The 19,496-nt window shown below is 38.3% G+C and overlaps 1 protein-coding gene and 1 long non-coding RNA gene across 9 annotated transcripts in view; one reads left to right on the forward strand and one right to left on the reverse strand.

The window, feature by feature from the left end:
- The window catches only part of PTPRM (protein tyrosine phosphatase receptor type M), a 460,562-nt gene that overhangs the window by 127,187 nt on the left and 313,879 nt on the right, over window positions 1-19,496 (reverse strand). For 4 of the 8 annotated variants that reach the window (XM_031588942.2, XM_090137388.1, XM_090137384.1 and 1 more), the window contains one exon: window positions 18,159-18,188. The exons of the other annotated variants lie outside the window; for them this stretch is intronic. In XM_031588942.2, the coding sequence (XP_031444802.1) occupies window positions 18,159-18,188 (30 nt within the window). The remainder of the gene's footprint in view (window positions 1-18,158; window positions 18,189-19,496) is intronic. 8 annotated transcript variants of the gene reach the window in all.
- On the forward strand, window positions 7,080-14,434 carry LOC149918546 (uncharacterized). Its single transcript, XR_016465111.1, has 3 exons — window positions 7,080-9,045; window positions 9,944-10,086; window positions 14,214-14,434. It is a non-coding gene; the product is annotated as an uncharacterized LOC149918546 (long non-coding RNA).

Consider the following 19,496-nt stretch of genomic DNA (forward strand, 5'->3'; position numbering starts at 1 on the left):
AAATATAACCTCTGCGAAAACATAGTGCAGTCTCATGACATTGACAAGTATTGTGGTCGTCTACAAAATGCAAAGAAAAGGTGTAAGGAATGAAAGATAAGTATACAGCCACCTGACAGTACGGCCTTTTAATTGCCAAATGTTAAATGAAAGTAAGCCAAGTGAACGTGAATTCACTGACTGTTATCAAGAAAGAAATAGTTGGTGTCAAAAAACAAACCAGTACTACAAAAACTGCCATGGTAAGTGATTGTTCTCTTAATAACTTGCTTTTCTGCAGCTTCTGCTTTTCTCAGCTTTTCTACAATTTGACCTGCCTCTTCAGAAAGATGGTCACTTTCTTCCCAAAGAGTGGCCTCCCAAAGAGCTGGCTAAATGCTAGATTTGTTTGCAGTTCTGATTTAACTTAGATCTGTTTGACATAATTGCATATGGGAGAATAATCATTAGATGCCTGAAATAGTGCCGCATCTATTTCAGTGGAGCGATAAGGAAGAACCTTCATAAATAATAGTTAGGCACAGTATTAATAGTCAAGAATTTTCTGTCCCTGGAGAAAATGCTCTTGTATTTCGATGAAGATTGAGCATCCAATACAAGAAGTGCAGCATCTGCAAGCCACACATACATTAAAAATGAACAGGAAGACAAGTGTTTAGCTGCTGAAAGCTGAGGGACATAGCTGGCTCAAATATTGTTTTATATGACTGAGATAAAGTACTCTGCTTCTAGCTTTGCCTCTGATGTTCCTTCTGAAACTTCACTCTTTTTAAAATCCCCAGTGGAGTTTATTGCTGAAATACAGCCTTTCATACTGCTACAATGACTTACCTTCTAGAAGTTGATGCAAATACTCCACTTTGAACCTTATTATCACATATAACTAAATAATGACACAAAAAATGCATTTTCTGGAAATGAACAACATCTTCAACAGCAGGATTACTGAAAGGACTAAAAATCAGTGCTTTTTGCTTTCCTTAGGGCTGTGGTATTATTTACTTGGGATCTACTCATCTTTCTCACTCCTCATTAACTCATTTGGCGCCTGAAAATATCACAAGAATATGACTCTGCACTGTTACTGTTCTGCATCAACATGAAAATGCCATTTCCTTTCACATTCTACATGCTGTCCAGAAGTACAAGATTTACAGGCCCAGTTCAGGACAGAATATCAGTATTCACGTGCATATTTCTGGCAGAATTTGCTGCATAATTATAGGTTGGTTTAATGCTATGGAATAGAAAAATGACAGCTGCTACTGCTACAATGAAGGGCAGCAAAAATTCCAGCTGTGGATATGCAATCCCTCTTTCAATGTAATACAGACTGATGTTTCCTATGACTAAATGCAATGTGCAACTCTGGCTTCTTTCTCTCTAATCTCATGTTCTCAGCTACTTAACTTCCTTCAGGACTGAAAAAAAAGATGCTCAATACACCACTCCCACAAACAAAAGTATCCATGGAATAATTAATGAAAGCTGTGTAATTTCTTTTTTCTATTTGTGAATCAACCCGTAATTTCAATCTCTTCTGATTTCTGCATAAACATTTATTTTTAGCTTCAGAAATGAAAAGCTGGCAGGCTGGGTAAAGAGACATTCAAAAGAAATAAGGCATAGGAAAAATTTAATAGCTATTAGATATAAGCGTTAAACTGCCATCTGTCTATAAACTCCAAAATGCATACAGGAAGAAAAAAATGCAGCTGCCATGTTTAAATATCTATATTTCAATAGTAAATTAGCTACTGCCGGAAGTTTTTCAGTAGTAGTAATAAAAAATATGTCTGTCCTGTACTGGAGCTAACTAGATGGTGAAAGACCTGTAACAGCCTTACTCATCTCCTTAAATCTGCAAAGGCAGAACATAATAACAGAATGTCTCGCTTTAAGTTATAGAAAAACACACCCAGAGCTGCAGCTTCAAATTTGGGCCCTCCTGAAACTTCAGGGAATCTCTTCAACAGTTTTTGTCACATGAAAGAAGAGAAACTTACAGTACCACAGCAAGGCACACAGATGACAGGACTCAGGCTCCTGCTCTTCCCAACTCTACTTCAGCCATACTAAGAGGATGAGCACTTTTGTGAGAACTTTGTAAGGAGGCAGGTGGGTATCGTGTCAAAGAGGAGAAGAATTCCAGTCACTTTCCTTATACAGCATAACTTCACCACTCTACCACCAAGAATTACAGTCCACGTGGTATTAGCTAATTATTTTTCCAGTAAAATGGGTATCTGTGGGTGTTGTGCTGTGAGAGAAAACTCAGTATCTAAGGCACTGTCAGCTGAGGATCTTCAGTGCTTTTCCTTCTTCTGAAAGAACCTCCACAAATATATATATTTTTTTCTGCTTGACCTCCTAGGACAGTTATTTCCGTTAGCTGTTCCCTTTTGAAGCGCACTGTTCTCTTGATAAAGCAATGAGCCAATTCCCATCTTATGGCTAAGCTAAGGAGCCCTGGAGCACTCATTAGCCGGTGCAGGACCTGACTTCATCCTGACTCTCAAGTGAAACTGAGGGAGGTGATCCAAAGCCCAAGGGCCTTGCTACCACAGCATGAACTACACAACATGAAAATTCCGTTTCCTTTCATGTTCTACATGCTGTCCAGAAATACAACAAGATTTAGAGACCTAGTTCAGTACAGAATATCATACATATACACATTTTTGGCAGATACTCTAGAAACTAGGATGTATGGCAACGCCTAGCTGGACAGTGGAGTTCTTAAAGAGTTCTTGATGGCTGAGGACACAGCGGCCTTCCAGGAACACAGCAGATTATGAGTGAAAGATACGGCCCATTGGCTCTTATGAACTCACAGCCATATGTCTCATGTCTTACTATATGCTGCTTCAGGTGTCTCCTGCAATAAAACTGGTGAGCTGCAAATACATCGTGTCTTGAGACTCCTAACAAGCAGAATAAGAACTTGCTGAGGAACCTCAGCAGGAGTTTCCAAATTTTCAGCAATGTGAAGAACTGAACAAGTTGTTTTTTAACGATCATACATGCAGATAATTAACCTGAGCTAAAAGGAATATGAATAGAAGAAAATGGAAAGACTTCCAAGATGAGCTCAATAGCAGGCCATGTGCCCTTCCACAGTAAAATCTTACATCTTGTCACATCAACTTAAACCCACAAAAATCTCATCTCAGAATGGGAAAGTAAATACAACCCAAACTGCATTACTTCCATAATAACCTGTAATAATGATGCTTTTAGAGAAAATCACAGAACCAACCCCCTTACTTTTGAAAGCTGGTGTTATCATCAAGATGCTCTTACTCATATGTTTAGTAACATTGCACCAAGTAAGTTTCAAATTTTATTCTTCCAAGTTTGAAGAAAAGCTACAGCCCCAGATCAACAAATAGGAAAGACTCAAATGAGGTAGAATAACAGAATCATAGAATTGCAAGGTTGGAAACAACCTGCAAGATCATCTAGTCTAACCGTCTTCTCATTACCATTGCTACCACAAACTAAACCATATCTTGTAGCTCCTCATCCAGATGCCTCTTGAACAATGCCAGGGATGGCAACTCCACCACCTCCCTGGGCAGGCCATTCCAGTGTCTGACCACTCTCTGAGAGAAAAAGTTTTCCTCATGTCTAATCTAGATCTCCTCTGGTACAACTTGCGGCCATTTCCTCAGGTCCTGTTTGTTGCCTGGGAGAAGAGGCCAATCCCCTCCTCACCACAACCTCCCTTCAGGAAGTTGTAGAGTGCAATGAGGTCTCCCCTGAGCCTCCTCTTCTCCAGACTAAACAATCCCAGCTCCCTCAGCCGCTCCTCATAGGATTTGTGCTCCAGACCCCTCACCAGTTTTGTTGCCCTTCTCTGGACACGCTCCAGGGCCTCAATGTCTTTCCTGTAGTGAGGGGCCCAAAACTGAACACAGTACTCAAGGTGCAGCCTCACCAGAGCTGAGTACGGGGGGATGATCACCTCCCTGCTCCTGCTGGCCACGCTATTTCTAATGCAGGCCAGGATGCCATTGGCCCTCTTGGCCACCTGGGCACACTGTCGGCTCATGTTCAGCCGAGCATCAACCAACACCCCCAGGTCCCTTTCCTCTTCACAATCATCCAGCCACTCGTCCCCAAGCCTATAACGCTACATGGGGTTGTTGTGGCCAATGTGCAGGACCCGGCACTTGGCCTTGTTGAACCTCATCCCATTCGCCTCAGCCCAGCGATCCAGCTTATCTAAATCCCTCTGAAGGGCCTCTCTACCCTCAGGCAGACCCACACCACCTCCCAGCTTGGTGTCATCTGCAAACTTACTGAGGGTACACTCAATCCCCTCATCTAGGTCATTAATAAAGATATTAAACAAGATAGGCCCCCGTACCGACCCCTGGGGGACACCACTTGAAACAGGTTGCCAGCTGGACTTCACTCCATTAACCACTACCTGCTGGGCACGGCCCTCTAGCCAGTTTCTTACCCAAAGAAGGGTATACCTGTCCAGGCCACGGACAGCCAGTTTCCCCAGAAGAAGCCTGTGAGAGACCATGTCAAAGGCTTTGCTGAACTTTATTTATTTACTAGCTCCTGGGGCAAAAAACGTAAGGTTTATTGTGCAGCACACATGTGCACGCACACCTACAGAGCCTCAGGTTACAGCTTGCATAGATGAACAGAGGTATGAAATACTTGACATTAGTACTCCAGCATTGCATTTCCTTCACTTCAGATACACCTTCAAATGATATAAAAATAATTTGCATTACTTTCTGATGTGACTTAGGATCTTTAGTTTTGATCTACATACAACTGCATTAATAATAGATTAAGGGTAGCTATCAAAGCACAATCACATGCTCAAGAAGGAAGAATCTACAAAGTGCAGCTGTCAAATCACTCTCACTGGTTAAACCAAGGGCAAACTAACCATATCTGAACTTTCAGGTCATCTGCTGGCCTATTCCACTCCTCCAATAAATGTTTCATTCCTAGGCAATGACTTGCATGTACATGACACAAACTAGTATTCTCCTTCTTACTGACCTTGGACCCATCAGGAAAGGTAAGATTTTTGCTTTAAAAGTGACTACTACTGTAGGATACAATGCAACAAAACAACAGCTTGCAGAAAGCAGGAGGAACCACAGCATTAACATTGTGTAAGTTGAAAATGATGAAGTAGCAAGTAACGTGGGTTTATTCAGTTTCTGAATCCAATTTCTCGGGGATTACTAAGTGTTGAGTGGATGATGCTCCTCCAAAATGTATATATTTCGAATAATCTTCTATTTATTGTTTCCTTGTAATGATACATCCATCTCAAATATGCAGCCTAGTCTGCCTAGCCTATAAATGTCTTAAAATTGCTTTTCTGATCTATGGGCTGGTAAGCATCTGTTAACAGAACATGCAACAGAAATAAGAAACACCCTATCGCTATCTTTTCTCGGAAAGTAATTCTGGCACAGCCCACAAACATCTGCAAAGCAGACACTTCTCAACACCACACTGAAAGCAAGTACGCAGAGGTAACTAAAATGCCAGCCAAAGTCTAATATGCACAGAGACCCCAGATAGACATTTACGGAGAAGAACACAAAAAGAAAATCCTACATCATAGATTCTATGGAGACTAAAGAGAAACAAGGAAGACAAAAACAGACCAATTTTAATGTAGAATTTCTGGAGACTAATCAGCAATCACTAATCAGGACAATGACCTTTCCTGCTGCATTTTCCATTCCGGTTCATAACACAAGTTATATGCATTTCTTGGCTCTCAGAAATTGAAAGACAGAGCAGCTTTCCAATTGTTGCAAATTCCCAAAACAACAAGTGACTTTTTACACTGTTCTACAGCTTTCTAAACCACTGTACTTCTACTCAGAAAAGCCTCTGAGGATATGCCTCTGAGGATATGATTTGACTATGAAAATTTAGGTTTTCCATACTTTGTCAAATGTAAGAGACATATTATGGAATTCCTACCCTATGAACTTAGCCCAGATTTTCATTGGACTGTGACAGGACACAAGGAAAACTAGGCTCCTAAGAATCTGCAGAAAAATCCCAACATTAAAAAACGAAAGTACTATGACTGCAGCTGCCTTTTCTTCTGACTCCAAAAAACAGCTCGAGTTCAAATGAAAAGGGATATAAATATTTCTGCAATTAATCATAATGGCAGTCATGCACAGAGTCCATAGCTTAATGTGAAAGATACAATTAACCCAAATCAGCAAATCTTGGAGTGCCTGTAGTGGACAGTAACTCTTTATTCATTGTTGAGGTTAATTTCTCTTTCTGAGGTTCGCTAACTTGATCTTATTTGCTTGATTTGCTGTTGGTCTGCTTTAATCATAACAAAAATCCTTTTCTAAATAATATCTGTGTGAATGCAACTAATTTAATAATATGACCTTTTCCATCTTATTTTCACCCTGTGGCTATCTGACTTCTAATCAGATGGCAAATGATTGGACTCTAAGTGGTACAGCATGCTCAATTATTTTACTTATGCTTTTCTGAAAGATGCTAAGTTACTGTATTATTCTGTTGTACTGTTTTCACACTGTCATTCAAGGAACTGACCACTGTAGTACCTGGGCTTTAAATAATGATAATTCATTGTTAAAAGCATAACCCACATGCACAAAGGTTGAACCAGTGCCGATTACTCCTAGCATAGAGAAGAGGCAGTTCCACAGTCACTAAAGTATCAAAGCAGCTTATGTCACAGAAATGACTTTACACCTCCCCTGATGCTTTTGTAAGGGCTCATATGAGAACATATGTTTCTTCAAGTATACAAGACTCATCCTGTCTTAGCTGGCAATGTCTCAATGATTGATTTTCAGGTGCTAATATTCCAACAACATATTTTCAGGCAGCGTTGCCTTTCTATTTAGAAACAAGGTTACTTTTTCTCAAGTGCAAGTGGTGACAAACAAAGCATGAAGTCTACTCTCTGATACCAGACCTCCAGTAGTCCTGGTATTTCTCCTTTGCAGCTGCTAATAGGGATCAAAAATTATTAAATATAAAGAACGCAGCACCCAATGGTTTAAGAGCTTTTATCATTAACTTGGCGTCAGAAAAGAGATTTTTTTGTTCTTAGGCTTATGTTCTTTCCATAATCTGTATGGAAAATGGAAAAAAAACATTTGTTACTGTTAGATTCTTATGGCAGGAGGCAGGCCGCAGGAAAGAAGTGAACACCAGATTTCCAAAATGGCGACTTCAAAGAAATAAGTTATAATCCACTCTGGTATGAAAGGTTTTGAAGGAGTATTAAGTTCACAAAACCTGTCAAAAATCTGGGTAAATTGTAGTGCTATGGAGACAGATTTACACAGAACAGCCATATTCTTCCATAGTTTCATCACTCACTAGTTAATTTCTATTATGCTGCAAGGCAGCAGTCATGGCAATATTTAGAAGTGGACAAAATCTGCTTTAGTAAGCTATCACTTGGACCTGAGAGGGATATAACGTTGATGGTGACTTTATTGCTTTGCCCCCTTGCTTTTAAGAGCAACACACACACACTGACCACAGTTACCTTTTTAACTGAGCTGATAAAGTCAGTATGTAGGATGAAAGAAAATGTCTCTTATGAAATAAAAAATACATTCTATGCAAGTATGCATTACAGTATTACATATTCATATGAAATACAATAAAAACAGTTAACTCATTACACAATACAAGCCAGTGATTCATCAGTCCTTTGTTATGTAGTGCAAAAATATGAAGTTTCTCAAATTTTAGTCTGATACAGTTTGGTTTTGCAGCATCCCAGCAATTCTGTCCAGTTGAACGCAAAATCTGCATCTAACACATACAGAACGCAGTATTCAATTTGTCAGGAGGAGAAAAGATGGATCCCTATTCTTTAACCTTTAATTAGTACTTAGCTACATTAATGCATGCTTAGGGCAAGATTAGCCATAAATGCTTGCAGGGGTGCTGTACATTTAGTAGTAACCTTTGCACATAGAAAGTATGTATTTCATCCAGAACCAGTGAGTGGAAAAATATGTAGCAGAGAGGGTTGGACAGCATATAATTAAACTTGCTTTGCATATCAGGTGAACAACTAAAGTAAAAACTATTACTCTCTGTCTGCAAAGCAACTCCCAAGGTTGTTGCAGACAGTACCACAAAGTCTTGCAACATCCAGTACGTGCTGCACGTGACCAGTGAAAAATAGGCTTTTTGACCAGATGTGATTGAGACATAAGAAGTGGGACCAGATTCTGCAAGATGCTGAAGTCCATAGGAACTAAAGGGCATTCGGCACTTGAATTCACAGAGCATGCTATCTGAACAGTACTTCTAGATATTTTAGGCAGTCAGATGTAAGTAGTTATGCTCAGTTTGTTTTATCTGTTTTATGTTTTAACAATCCACGATTTTGAAGCAGTAAAGCTCTCCAATGCCTAGTCAAATTACCAGATGTAAATATGACATTTTCTTTAAAGGTATGATTTGAGGGAGCATGCTGATTTCATTACGTTATACAGTGGGAGCAAAATACATTTATAATATTAAAAATCTCACCTAATTCAAAAGTAACCATACACAAACAACTGAAGCAGCATGTTCTACTGAATATTTCTATGGGCATGAGTATGTCAGCACTCTGTAAACCCAAATACCTTTGTGTGGACTGCCACTCACTGACTTAAGCTCTGAACACTTTTTGTGAGCAATACTTTCTACTTCTAGACTCCGTGTCATTGAAAAGTCAGCTAATAATGAAGCTTAGAAATTAATTTATTTCAGGTGTGCTCTAACAGCCATAATCAGCTATAAATCCTCTTGCCCTATTTGCATTTACTGAATTTTCCTTAATAACACCGCTGCCTAATTATGAAGCTCAGCCTAGAAGGGAACTCACAAAATGCAACGATGCAGAAAGCTGAGGACAGTTTATTCCACTTCATGGATTTACAACTTTCTCCTACTGCATGCCGTTTGGAACAGGCTCTATTTGTGAGGTCATTAACATGTAAACAATGTCACGCTGAAGACGCATGGCAATGACCTACCATGGTAATGAAAAGTGATATTGAGTTTACTAATTCAGACAACGGTACACAGATTGCCTTTTCTCTAACACGCAAAGGCCTGTCACAGAAATAAATGCACGGTCCTTGTTGCAATTAATTTGAATCTTGTTCTTTTAAAGCTTTACTTGTAGATTTAATTAAAGCTTTCATGCAGCACACACTTTTAGGAAGTCTCTATGTTTTAATGGCTTTTTCTCCTAAATTAAAGAAACAAGTGAAGGTTATGATTCAAAGAAAAACAGGCAATCATAAAATGAAAAGCTGTTCTTAATACAGCAAACATTATCTTATTTTGACATAAGTAAATACACAGTACTGTGGGTATTCAAATATTCTTCCTATAACTAATGTTATATTGGAACTTTCACTGTGACATCATTTTCAATTGCTTAAGATAAAACTCCTTTTTTGTACCTTGAGGTTTCAACCTGGAGGTCAATATTTTCAAAGCCCAAGCAATAAACCTTTAGTAACTGTTGCAAATAAAAGGAAATAGGAAAAAAAAAAAAGATGAAAAAAGAAATGCTCAATAGAGTAAGAAAAGAATAAAAAAAGCTAGAAGGACCACTATGGATAAATAGATAATGAGATAAAATCCATTGTGGACAGAGAACAGGACAAGAACATTGCATGAATGCACAGTACTCTACTTCAAAAAAACAGTTAAGATATTTTGAGTTCCAGCAAATGGCAGCTGAAAGGGAAGCACCGTATTCTACAAAAAAAAAAAAAGCACCACACTTGCTGGGAGCCTGTGCTAGGACTGGACATGATACCAGAATCAGTACTTTATTCTCCTTTTCATTTTTCTTTTTTCCTTAAGCACACAGTAATCCCTGATGGTTTACAAACATACTCATGTGTTTCTATTCTTTACTCAGTTAAAAATGTCTTCTACAATCTTCAACTGGAGAATTTTCAAACGTAGATACGACTCTTACTTGTTTGGTAAGCAGCAAGTAAACTTCTATTGCCATTAACACCTGAATGTTACTGCTTAAGGATCACAACCTTATAATACAAGGTATGATAAACATGACTATCTTACCTTAAAGTCTGAGGAAGTACAAAGCGCTCAGTATTTTACCTGCTTTTGAAAATACAACATTGTCATGAACTTCAGCCCCTTTAAAGTGACCCTTTCACAGGCAATTGGTGAATGGGACTGTAAACTGCAAAGTACATTCCTTTATACCTAAAATACAACTGATTTTTAAGGGAAAATAAAAGTCTGGCTAGCCTGCCTAAAATGTTTTGCTTTCGGCAGCCAAATGCATACACTGTTGTAGCCAAATAAACATAGTGGCCAAATCCATACTGGAACACATACTTCTGCATACTAACGTCACACAGGAGAAAAGCAACTGTCGCTTTGCCCTGGGAGATGCTGGTACAACTGCTCTAAACCACATAATCCATAGGAATCCACACTGTACAATGAAATGCACAGGATCCCTCAGATATATCAGAGATAGCTCTGGTTCCTCAAACATGTGTCCTCATGATGAGAGGAACCAAAGAAAGACGTAAACACCCTCTGCAGGTGCACCGAGTATAATCTAGACACCCCTAACCCCGTGGTTCCACATCTCACCAACGTATTTGAAACCCCCTCAGCAGATGTGGACATGAGCTGCTGCTACTGGAAAGAAAAATAAATGTACTTCTTTATGCTCCATCAGCTCAGTTCTCACAGGAACAGGTAGATACTGGCATAAGCCTGACAAAGCTCTGCCGTGGGTAGTAACTCACATTGTTTGTTTCACTGTCACTGTTAGGCTGGGATGGGAACTAGCTGAAATTATGCAAGACTGTCCTACTGTTTTCCCTTTGTAGCATGCACTGCAAACTACAGTCTAATAATAACAGCAGTAATAACAATAAAACCATTCTAGGACGCTTGTCAGTGAAACAGAACAGATTCCAGTATCTATGATAAATCTTGAAAAAAAATATATATATTTTTTTTCCTGTCAGGACATATGGAACTGATGAAGTACCAGACTTAGCTGTACTTGCAAACACACAGCACAGACTGCAGTTTCCTTTCCTGCTTTTGTTTTCATGACACTCAGATTCACAGATCTATTACCAACACTTTGCATGTGGGTTATTGCTCTGAAATGAGGAAGGACCCTGATCAGATAGGATTCTGGCACAAAGTCTCTCAAATGGAGACAGTGGGCCAGAAGGCAGTAGTGGCAGCAGAAATATAGCAAGGTGTGCTTTCTTACTCTCACTGGTCAGAGTAATGCACCTCATTGCAGAAGAACAATAGCCAAGAATAATGATAGAAAAAAAATTTGAAATGAATGATATCTTTGGACTGCTAGATACTGTGGAAAGCACATGAACATCACTCTCTACAGCAGGGATCTGAGAGTGTAAAGGAGCTCAAGGAATACTGCAGGTAAGGAAGCAAATGGAAAGGAAGGAACAGGAGCCAAGACGAGAACATTTTCATTGTGAAATTAAGTGAGGAGACTGACAGATGCTACCTTGAGATGGATTATCATTAATCTAGCCATATTCCCTACAGGTAGGATCTACAAAGTTATTTCAGCTGAAGTATCACCCATGGGATTCAGAAGTTAGATAAAAGACTGCTGATTAGAAACTGAAGCAAAAATATAATAACTCAGGAGAAGTTAATGTAATACTAATGACTATAACACCTCAGTGCCCTGTGCTGACATCATTCAACAGACACGAATACCTTGTTATAGTTGTTCTTATCTCTACTGCAGAAGTGATTAAGTCTGTGCTATACTGGAACAAAGAAGTCTTATTAGTCTAGATTCACTGAATGATTTCTTTTACCCATTTTTTTTTTTTTAATAACTTTTCTGCTGCTGGTTCTTCTCTAGTCCAGGACAGATACAAAGCGCCATTAACCCTGTTCCTTGTAGTCCTACTTTTGCAGTCATCTGCTGCTGCTCGTTTCAGTACCTCATTAATCCACTTTGAAAACTAACACCTCAATCTCTTTAAAAAAAATAAAAGCCTTTAGCAGTGTAAATTATGATGTGAGTTTTGGTCTTAATATGCAGTGTATCTTCTTTACTGTTATTGTTAGTTCTTTTACAGTCACACAAAAAGTGAAGGAAGGTTTAGGTTTAGAGAGAATAAGTTTTTAAAGCCATCACCCCTATTATATAGTAAATACAGTATTAAAGTAGAGAAAAATCTCTCTACTTGGATATTTTAAGTAAAAGAATCTGAAGTCCGTGTTAAGCTATAGTTGTTAACAACAGTGCAATTTCAGAGTCAAAAAGGCATGGAACATACCTTTTTCCTCAGGGAATACTCTATTTTAGTCATAAAGTGAATGAAAATGATTCACCTTATACCCCCTTTAAAGCCTAATTCAACAATGATGGAAAATAAAATCTTTGTTCTCTGTCACCAAGAATCATTTATGTCTGACTTAGGAACCAAATTTTTAGGGAGCTACAAACTATGTCAGTCTAGTTGAGGAATCAGTTGAACTCGAGGCTATATAGAGAAAGTGGTCTACTCTGGTAAACAGGTCACACTAACTGAACAGGACTAAGCACAACACAGGTCAGACACAGATGTAAGTTCTTAAAGCACATATCTGTCCCTATCCTCTATTCCCTTTTCCTCTCCTCTCCAGAATTTGTGCATCATATCTCAGTTTTCTGTATAATAAGGATATGCTTTCAGTCTTATCCTACAAGAATATAAGCAGCCACAGTTTCATAAAAAAAAAAAAAATCAGCATTCAATTATAATTCCTGTGTACTAGTTTAGAAAAGCAAGATGACCTTTTATTAATGGAGAAAGAACCAAGAGATCGTTATTTTTCCTACTGTTATGCTGGTTTCTACGTTAAATGTCTTTAGAAAAGAAGTGGTGAGAACTGAAATTGCCCCTTTAAGGACTGAAAAGTCTCCAAACCTGTAGCTCATCTACAAATTTATTGCTTGACACTGAGGGAGCAAGAAGACTAACAGAAAGTAATGGTGTGACCAGCATAGCAATCAATTACTTCCAATACTTCACCTCATTCTCTCTGTAGTACCCATTTATTTTGAAAAATCCACATTTGCAGCACATTACAGATTATGGTTTCTTACTCAAAGCAGCTGTGCTAATGAGGGTTTGAGAAGTCTGGATAACATCAGAAGTCGTTATGGGTTTTCCTGCTTGTAGGTGTTGGAATAGTAACTTGGAGCAAGTACCCAAATATGTCCAGAAAGGAGAAGTGAAGCAGAGTTACTCCTCCACATGTGTAACTTTGGCAATCTGATCTCTGCTGCAGCTCAGGAAAGCTATTTCAGTCACCAGATCAGCACCCTGAAGGGGCCAAAAAACTTCAGGAAGAGCTAATAAATAATAATAAAAATAAAAATATCTACTTCCTGGTGGTCCAAGTGTTAAGGCTGTAAGCAATCCAATCAGATCCAAAAGGATCAGAAGGAACAAGGTATCACTATAAAAAGCTATTTTTAAAAATGTGTTTGAAGTCATGAATGTGGTGTACTTTAATTATAAATAAAATTTTAATTCTGAGATTGCTGAGTACATTTACACAAGCTCTAGATACTGTGCCCGTTTACTCCAAGTATATGGCATATAGCCCACTTATGTAATTTTTAGCTACAGGGATTTGGTCAAACACTCTCCTTGCTGTTTTGAGCACAGCATACTGGCATTACAGATTTGGCACAATGCAACAGAACTTGTGGGACATCCCCAAATGATTAAATTCTGGCTTACAAGACAACTACAGAAATCCAGGTTTATTTTGAGTTACGTGAAACAAGTCTATGCAACTACGCATATTTAAAGATAAAGAAGAGATCATAGGCTTTGTCTGATAGATGAAACACATCACGCAGTTCATTTGTGCTTTCCTATTCAGGACTCTCCAATACTGGGAAGAGGCAAAGTGAAGAACTTACCCTAGTTTCAAAAGCAGCTGCAATTGAGAATACAGAACTGTTTGTAACATCCCCTGGTATTTTCAAACTAATATCTAAATTTTAGATGTTATGACTGCCTACTTCTTGGAATTATCCAGAAATCACCAATAAGAGTTTAAACAGCACTGATTTTCTGGAAATTTCATGACACTAACATCACGACTGTTTTGTAAGTCTGCTCATCTCATGCTTTCTACCATAGGTACCAGGAAAACTGCACTATCCCCATGGGCACTGGAGAAATAAACCACAACTTCTGGATCTCTGTACTGAGATCCAAAAATCAGCACTGAAAACCTGCTGGTGATGCGACAGAGACAGAAGTGACTGAGAAGACGTTCCCAGGCTCTTCAGCTCAAGTCAGATGCAGAAAAATGTATATTTCAAACCATGCCCAAAATTATCAAACTCTTAAGGAAAGGAGAGCATGCTTTTATTTACATTTATACTAAAAAGCTCAGTCTTTGTAGACTGGTGGTGATGCACTGGAGCAGGTTGCCCAAGGAGGTTGTGGATGCCTCATCCCTGGAGGCATTCAAGGCCAGGCTGGATGTGGCTCTGGGCAGCCTGGTCTGCTGGTTGGTGACCCTGCACAAAGCATGGGGTTTGAAACTAGATGATCATTGTGGTCCCTTTCAACCCAGACCATTCTATATCCCTGTGATACATCCCTGCGCTAAGTCACCTAGCTGCATGATAAGCACTGGGTCAGACAACATCAGTTAAATTTGACACCATTAAAATGCCAATGTGAGTAATACTTTTTAGGAGTACTGGGTAATAATTATATCCCATTTGCCTGCTTTAGCACAAGTTGAAATTGCTTGTAATAAGGCACAAAAATAGGTACATAATGTTATTCTAACTGCTGTGCAGCACCATTGTTGCATGAGTACTTAATTTCAGTCATACTACACCATTTTGATATCAAAGTGAGGAACAACATGAAAAGATACATTCAAAACTTTGGACTGTAACTGGGCATACCTCCTGCTCACAGCAAAGCAATGAAGCCTTTTTTTTTTTTGAACGCAATGCGAAGTTACAGTCTGTAATACCTGCCCTGGAATCTGGGGTATGTTAAATTCTCCATACTATCAGTGGCCAGTGCCATGAGTAAACTCAGACAGAAGTACCGTCTTCATGCCTGAATTTGCATCAATCTAGCTACGTTAGCTTCTGACTAATAATGATTAACGCCCTTCAAAGCAGACAAAGCCTCTACGCAAATTTTTGTAAAAACAGAAATCTCAAATATAAAAGATAATAGTCACCGGTCAGTGCAATGATGGTTATCATCACCTCAACAACCAGCTTGTCTCATTTACAATTACACAAACTACGGATGTATTTTTCTTTCTCTGGCCAATGTTTCTAGGTTATGTGCATCAAAAAAAGGTGCCAGAAGAAAGAATCATGTCACTGCTTGCTGCCATGCTGCAAATACCAGTCATTACAAGTGTCACTAATGAGATCGTCCTCATTCTTCTTTCTCCCCACCTGGCCAAGTTAGAAGACATGCTGCAGAGTTAATGAGCACTCTGAAATTTGCTCTAATTTTAAGAACAAAAGAACTCGCACATGACTAATATGGCCAGACGACAGAAACCTGCCTGAGGTGAAAGGTAAAAAATGCACCAGTTCTCAGGAAAGCAAGAGTGGGAGGAAAGGTGCTGGCAGAGGCATTTCAACCCATTAACAAGAAGTATATTCTTAATAGCAGTACTCAGTTTTTTCTCTGAAACATCTCCTGACTGGCTAACTAGTAAACACAAGAGAAAATGGAAATAATTCTCTGCCAAACATGCACAGCTGTAGGTCCACCTCTGATGATTCATCAGCAGCACCAGGCATCTGCCAATTTTGTCTTTTTTAATTTTAATTTAGGATGGATCTAGAAGTGGCAGCAATTGCAGTCTATGAGTGGAAAGGAGCCCACAGCACGTAAGGAAAGCAGCACACGAGACAATAGTAACTATTTCAGTGCATAGATGCTCAGTTGGATGTCACAGCTTGCATTTACAATGACTAATCAGTAAATTTGAATGTGATACTCAGTATAGAAGCAGTAAATTAGCAATAGCAGAGTACTTCAAATTATGATTCTCAAAATATAAAACATTTTATAATCCATAGCAACTTCCTTGGCTAATAATAAAATTGGAATGAATTCTGCATTCAGAATTTCAGTGAAACTGCATACTGAGTAAACAGGTGTAGAATTTAGTCCAAAATATTTCCTTGTACTGTGGGCTGATCTCATCTGTTCCTTCACAGGCTTTCGCTTCCCCCTTCCTTCTCCAGATGGGGAGCAGAACAACACACAGTCAAGATCACAGCTTCTTTTAGAAGAGTTCATGTACTCTGATGACAAAGCCATTAAATTCGTATCACACTAACAAAGAGACAGGTCTTTTCTTCAAGCCACAGCAAGACTCTCCCAAAGAAAAACAAACCCTATTCCATCCACTATTAACAGTCTCTGTGAATGCAAGATGGGGGAAAAAAACTGTTTGAACAACTTATGGAAACATTTCAATTCACACATTTTCCACTATCAGTGGAGAAAGAGAGAAAGGTATATTCCAATTTCTTTGAATAAGGAAACAGCACTTCATTGAATGTTCCATTTGTTTCTTTTTCTTTTTTTTTTTTTGACTTAGCCTTGAGACATGAATCATGTTAAAATATTAACTTAAATACGTTTACTTGCTGTGGCAACAACATATTGCATGGCTTACAATATTAGACTATTCTGACATTTTAAAAACAGCAGTTAAATGGTCCCAAATGAATGTTTTTCTGAAGGCCTATTTTATGGGAAATACGCTTTCTTCATCTCAGCAACAGAAACAAATATTGAAAAACTGTCTGTAGAAGAGAGAATTTTTGACCTTCACATTAATACAGTGCTTTAAAGAACAGTTTAAAAAATGCACCAGCTGTAGAGTGTCAAATAATGTAATATGAAATCTGAATTACAAAGAAAAGGAGCAGTTCCAATATATCCTGAAGTCTCAGGGATTTTCAGCTAACAGGTTTAAATTTTAGTTGCTTTAATTCATTTGAAGTACAGTTCTGCTTACTAAGTTTTCAATTTAGAAGTAGTTCATTAATTTTTCCCTATGCTCCATAAATGAATGTTTTAAGCATTTCAAATGTATTAATTGAAAAATATTTATTTAAAAGTTCCTTTTTTAGTTGCTCTCCAAACAAGAGAAATTTTATATTACCTTAAAATAAAAACATAACTGAGATTTGTTCAACAGTATTTGACTAATGTATGTACCTGAACTGATCAAGTCTGTCTCATGTAAGTAATATTCCACCTTCAGTAACTATGTGAAATTATCTTCTAGTTTCCTGTGACTTTTTAAGCTGAACTTTCAAGACTACAGCTACCTATTAGCTGTTGGCCAACAAGATTAAACAAGCATCTCACTTTGCTATTATATAAGACCCCTAACTGTTTTGCTAAACCAAAAACTACCCTGCGTTCCTTGAACTTGGAAGGTGAGAAAAGGCAAGCAGCTTCTGAAAGAGATTTGCTAACTTCACAAAAGAACCCTTTTCATTCAAGGGGAATGAAGAAAAGGCTTTGGGTAAATAAAGAACCATGCAATGGTATTACTGAGGACCACATCAGAATGTGACTTTACCCACTGAAAGTTTTTAGCGCTCACTCGTTTTAAATCCATCCCAGTAATGATAACTCATGACATTTCTGCATGATTGTCATTAATGAAAAAGTAATACGTACACAGCACCAAATGGAAATGCTTGTACACCTGTAATTAATGCTATGATCTCATCAAAACAAATAAGAAACCAATGAATAAATTCAAAAAAATGTTACTTAGGCATTAAAATTTCTCATAGGCATAGTAGTGATATTGATAGCTACTACTTTTAACTGAGAAGATTCATTACGTAAGTATTCAAGCAACTCCAATGCACAATAGCAGGCATAGAAACTTCTGTAAAACTAAATACTTCATTACATTACTGACCATGTTGTTTTCATCTTTTTATCTTGGTAGAACTTTTTAAAAGCTTTCATAAAGGAACTTTCAATATTAGCATTTACTACTTATGCATGGAACAACACGGCAGAAAGTGTGTCTCTGATGTCAAAGAAGTTACTTACAGGTAGTAAGTGTAGGAGTGATAGCTTCTTCTGCCATGATGGTGGAAGGATTAGGCAGTGGTGGAAAAGATGAAATGGAAGGAAAGAAAAGCCAAATATTAATGTATGAAAAATCAAGATGAAACTGAGACCAGAACTGATGACACAAATGGAGGGTAGCAAGAATGCTTATCTGGGCATATCATGCACCATGTCTGGAACAGATAGATGACATAAATCTCCATAAAGCTTTAAGCAATGCAATACATAACGCATCTCCAACTGTTAAGTCAGACCACTTCAATGCACATCTGAGTAACATGAGATATTTAATGTATACTTATCTCCACATATAATACAAACTGACAAATGAAGTGATAAAATGCCTTCAATTTAGATTTCAACTGTATTAAGAATAGGTATACACAAACTCTGAACATTAGAGTTTTAACCACAAGGAATTCCAGAGTACATATTCTATTGTGTTATGACTGAAAGGGAAGCTATATAATATTTGGATGCCCTGTCCTTTACTTAAATCAGTTCTGCCATTGACAGGATTAGGACTTGCTTCCACGGAGGAAAATCAATAGTGACAGAGAAATAGCTTTCAGCTTTTTTAATAACTAATTAAATTCTCAAGAAAAACTGACTTTGAGGTGCTTTCTGTCTACAGCTATATCCATAATTGTTATTCCAACTGCCTTTAAATTACTTCACAGTAAGTGAAAATTTAACACACAAGCACAAAGGCTATATTTTTACTGGCTAAAATTTTACTGATATTTCCCCATATGACAAAGGAAACAATAAGACCTGAACCTGTACCTCTTATTTCTGTCTACGCAAGCGTCACAAAGATTTGGAGACCTAGCACCACCATCCTGAGAAGCAGGCATCCCTCCAGTCTTTCCTGCAGTACCTCTTACATAGCCAGACCCTCCCAGACATGCACTGCATAAGCACAAAGTATACCTGCCCTCCAGCTATGCTTTTCTGCTTTACATCTCTCTCTCCCTCAGTCACAAGTCTCCTGCAAGTAGGACTGCAACTCTCCAAAAGGGCTAAGATCTAACCCAAATGAATTCCATATATTGACTGTAATTAAAAAGAGGCTCGAGATCTTACAACATTTCAGAGCTTAATGTCAAATAGCATTCACATGTTGGTAAGATAAAAGACTGAAATGAACCATGTAGACATTTGTAATTTTTAAGCACATACATACAGCCTTTGACTACAGAGGGAAACATGTAAACAGGCCTTGCAAAGGCCTATAACTAATGTTAACTTGCCTCTAGCTACATGCTTCAGGCATCCCTTTGAAAACTAGGCTTTCATCAAATTTTCTCTCTCATC

The sequence above is a fragment of the Phasianus colchicus genome, chromosome 3, assembly GCF_987193195.1.
Source record: "Phasianus colchicus chromosome 3, bPhaCol1.hap1.1, whole genome shotgun sequence".
In the NCBI taxonomy this organism is placed as follows: Eukaryota; Metazoa; Chordata; class Aves; order Galliformes; family Phasianidae; genus Phasianus; species Phasianus colchicus.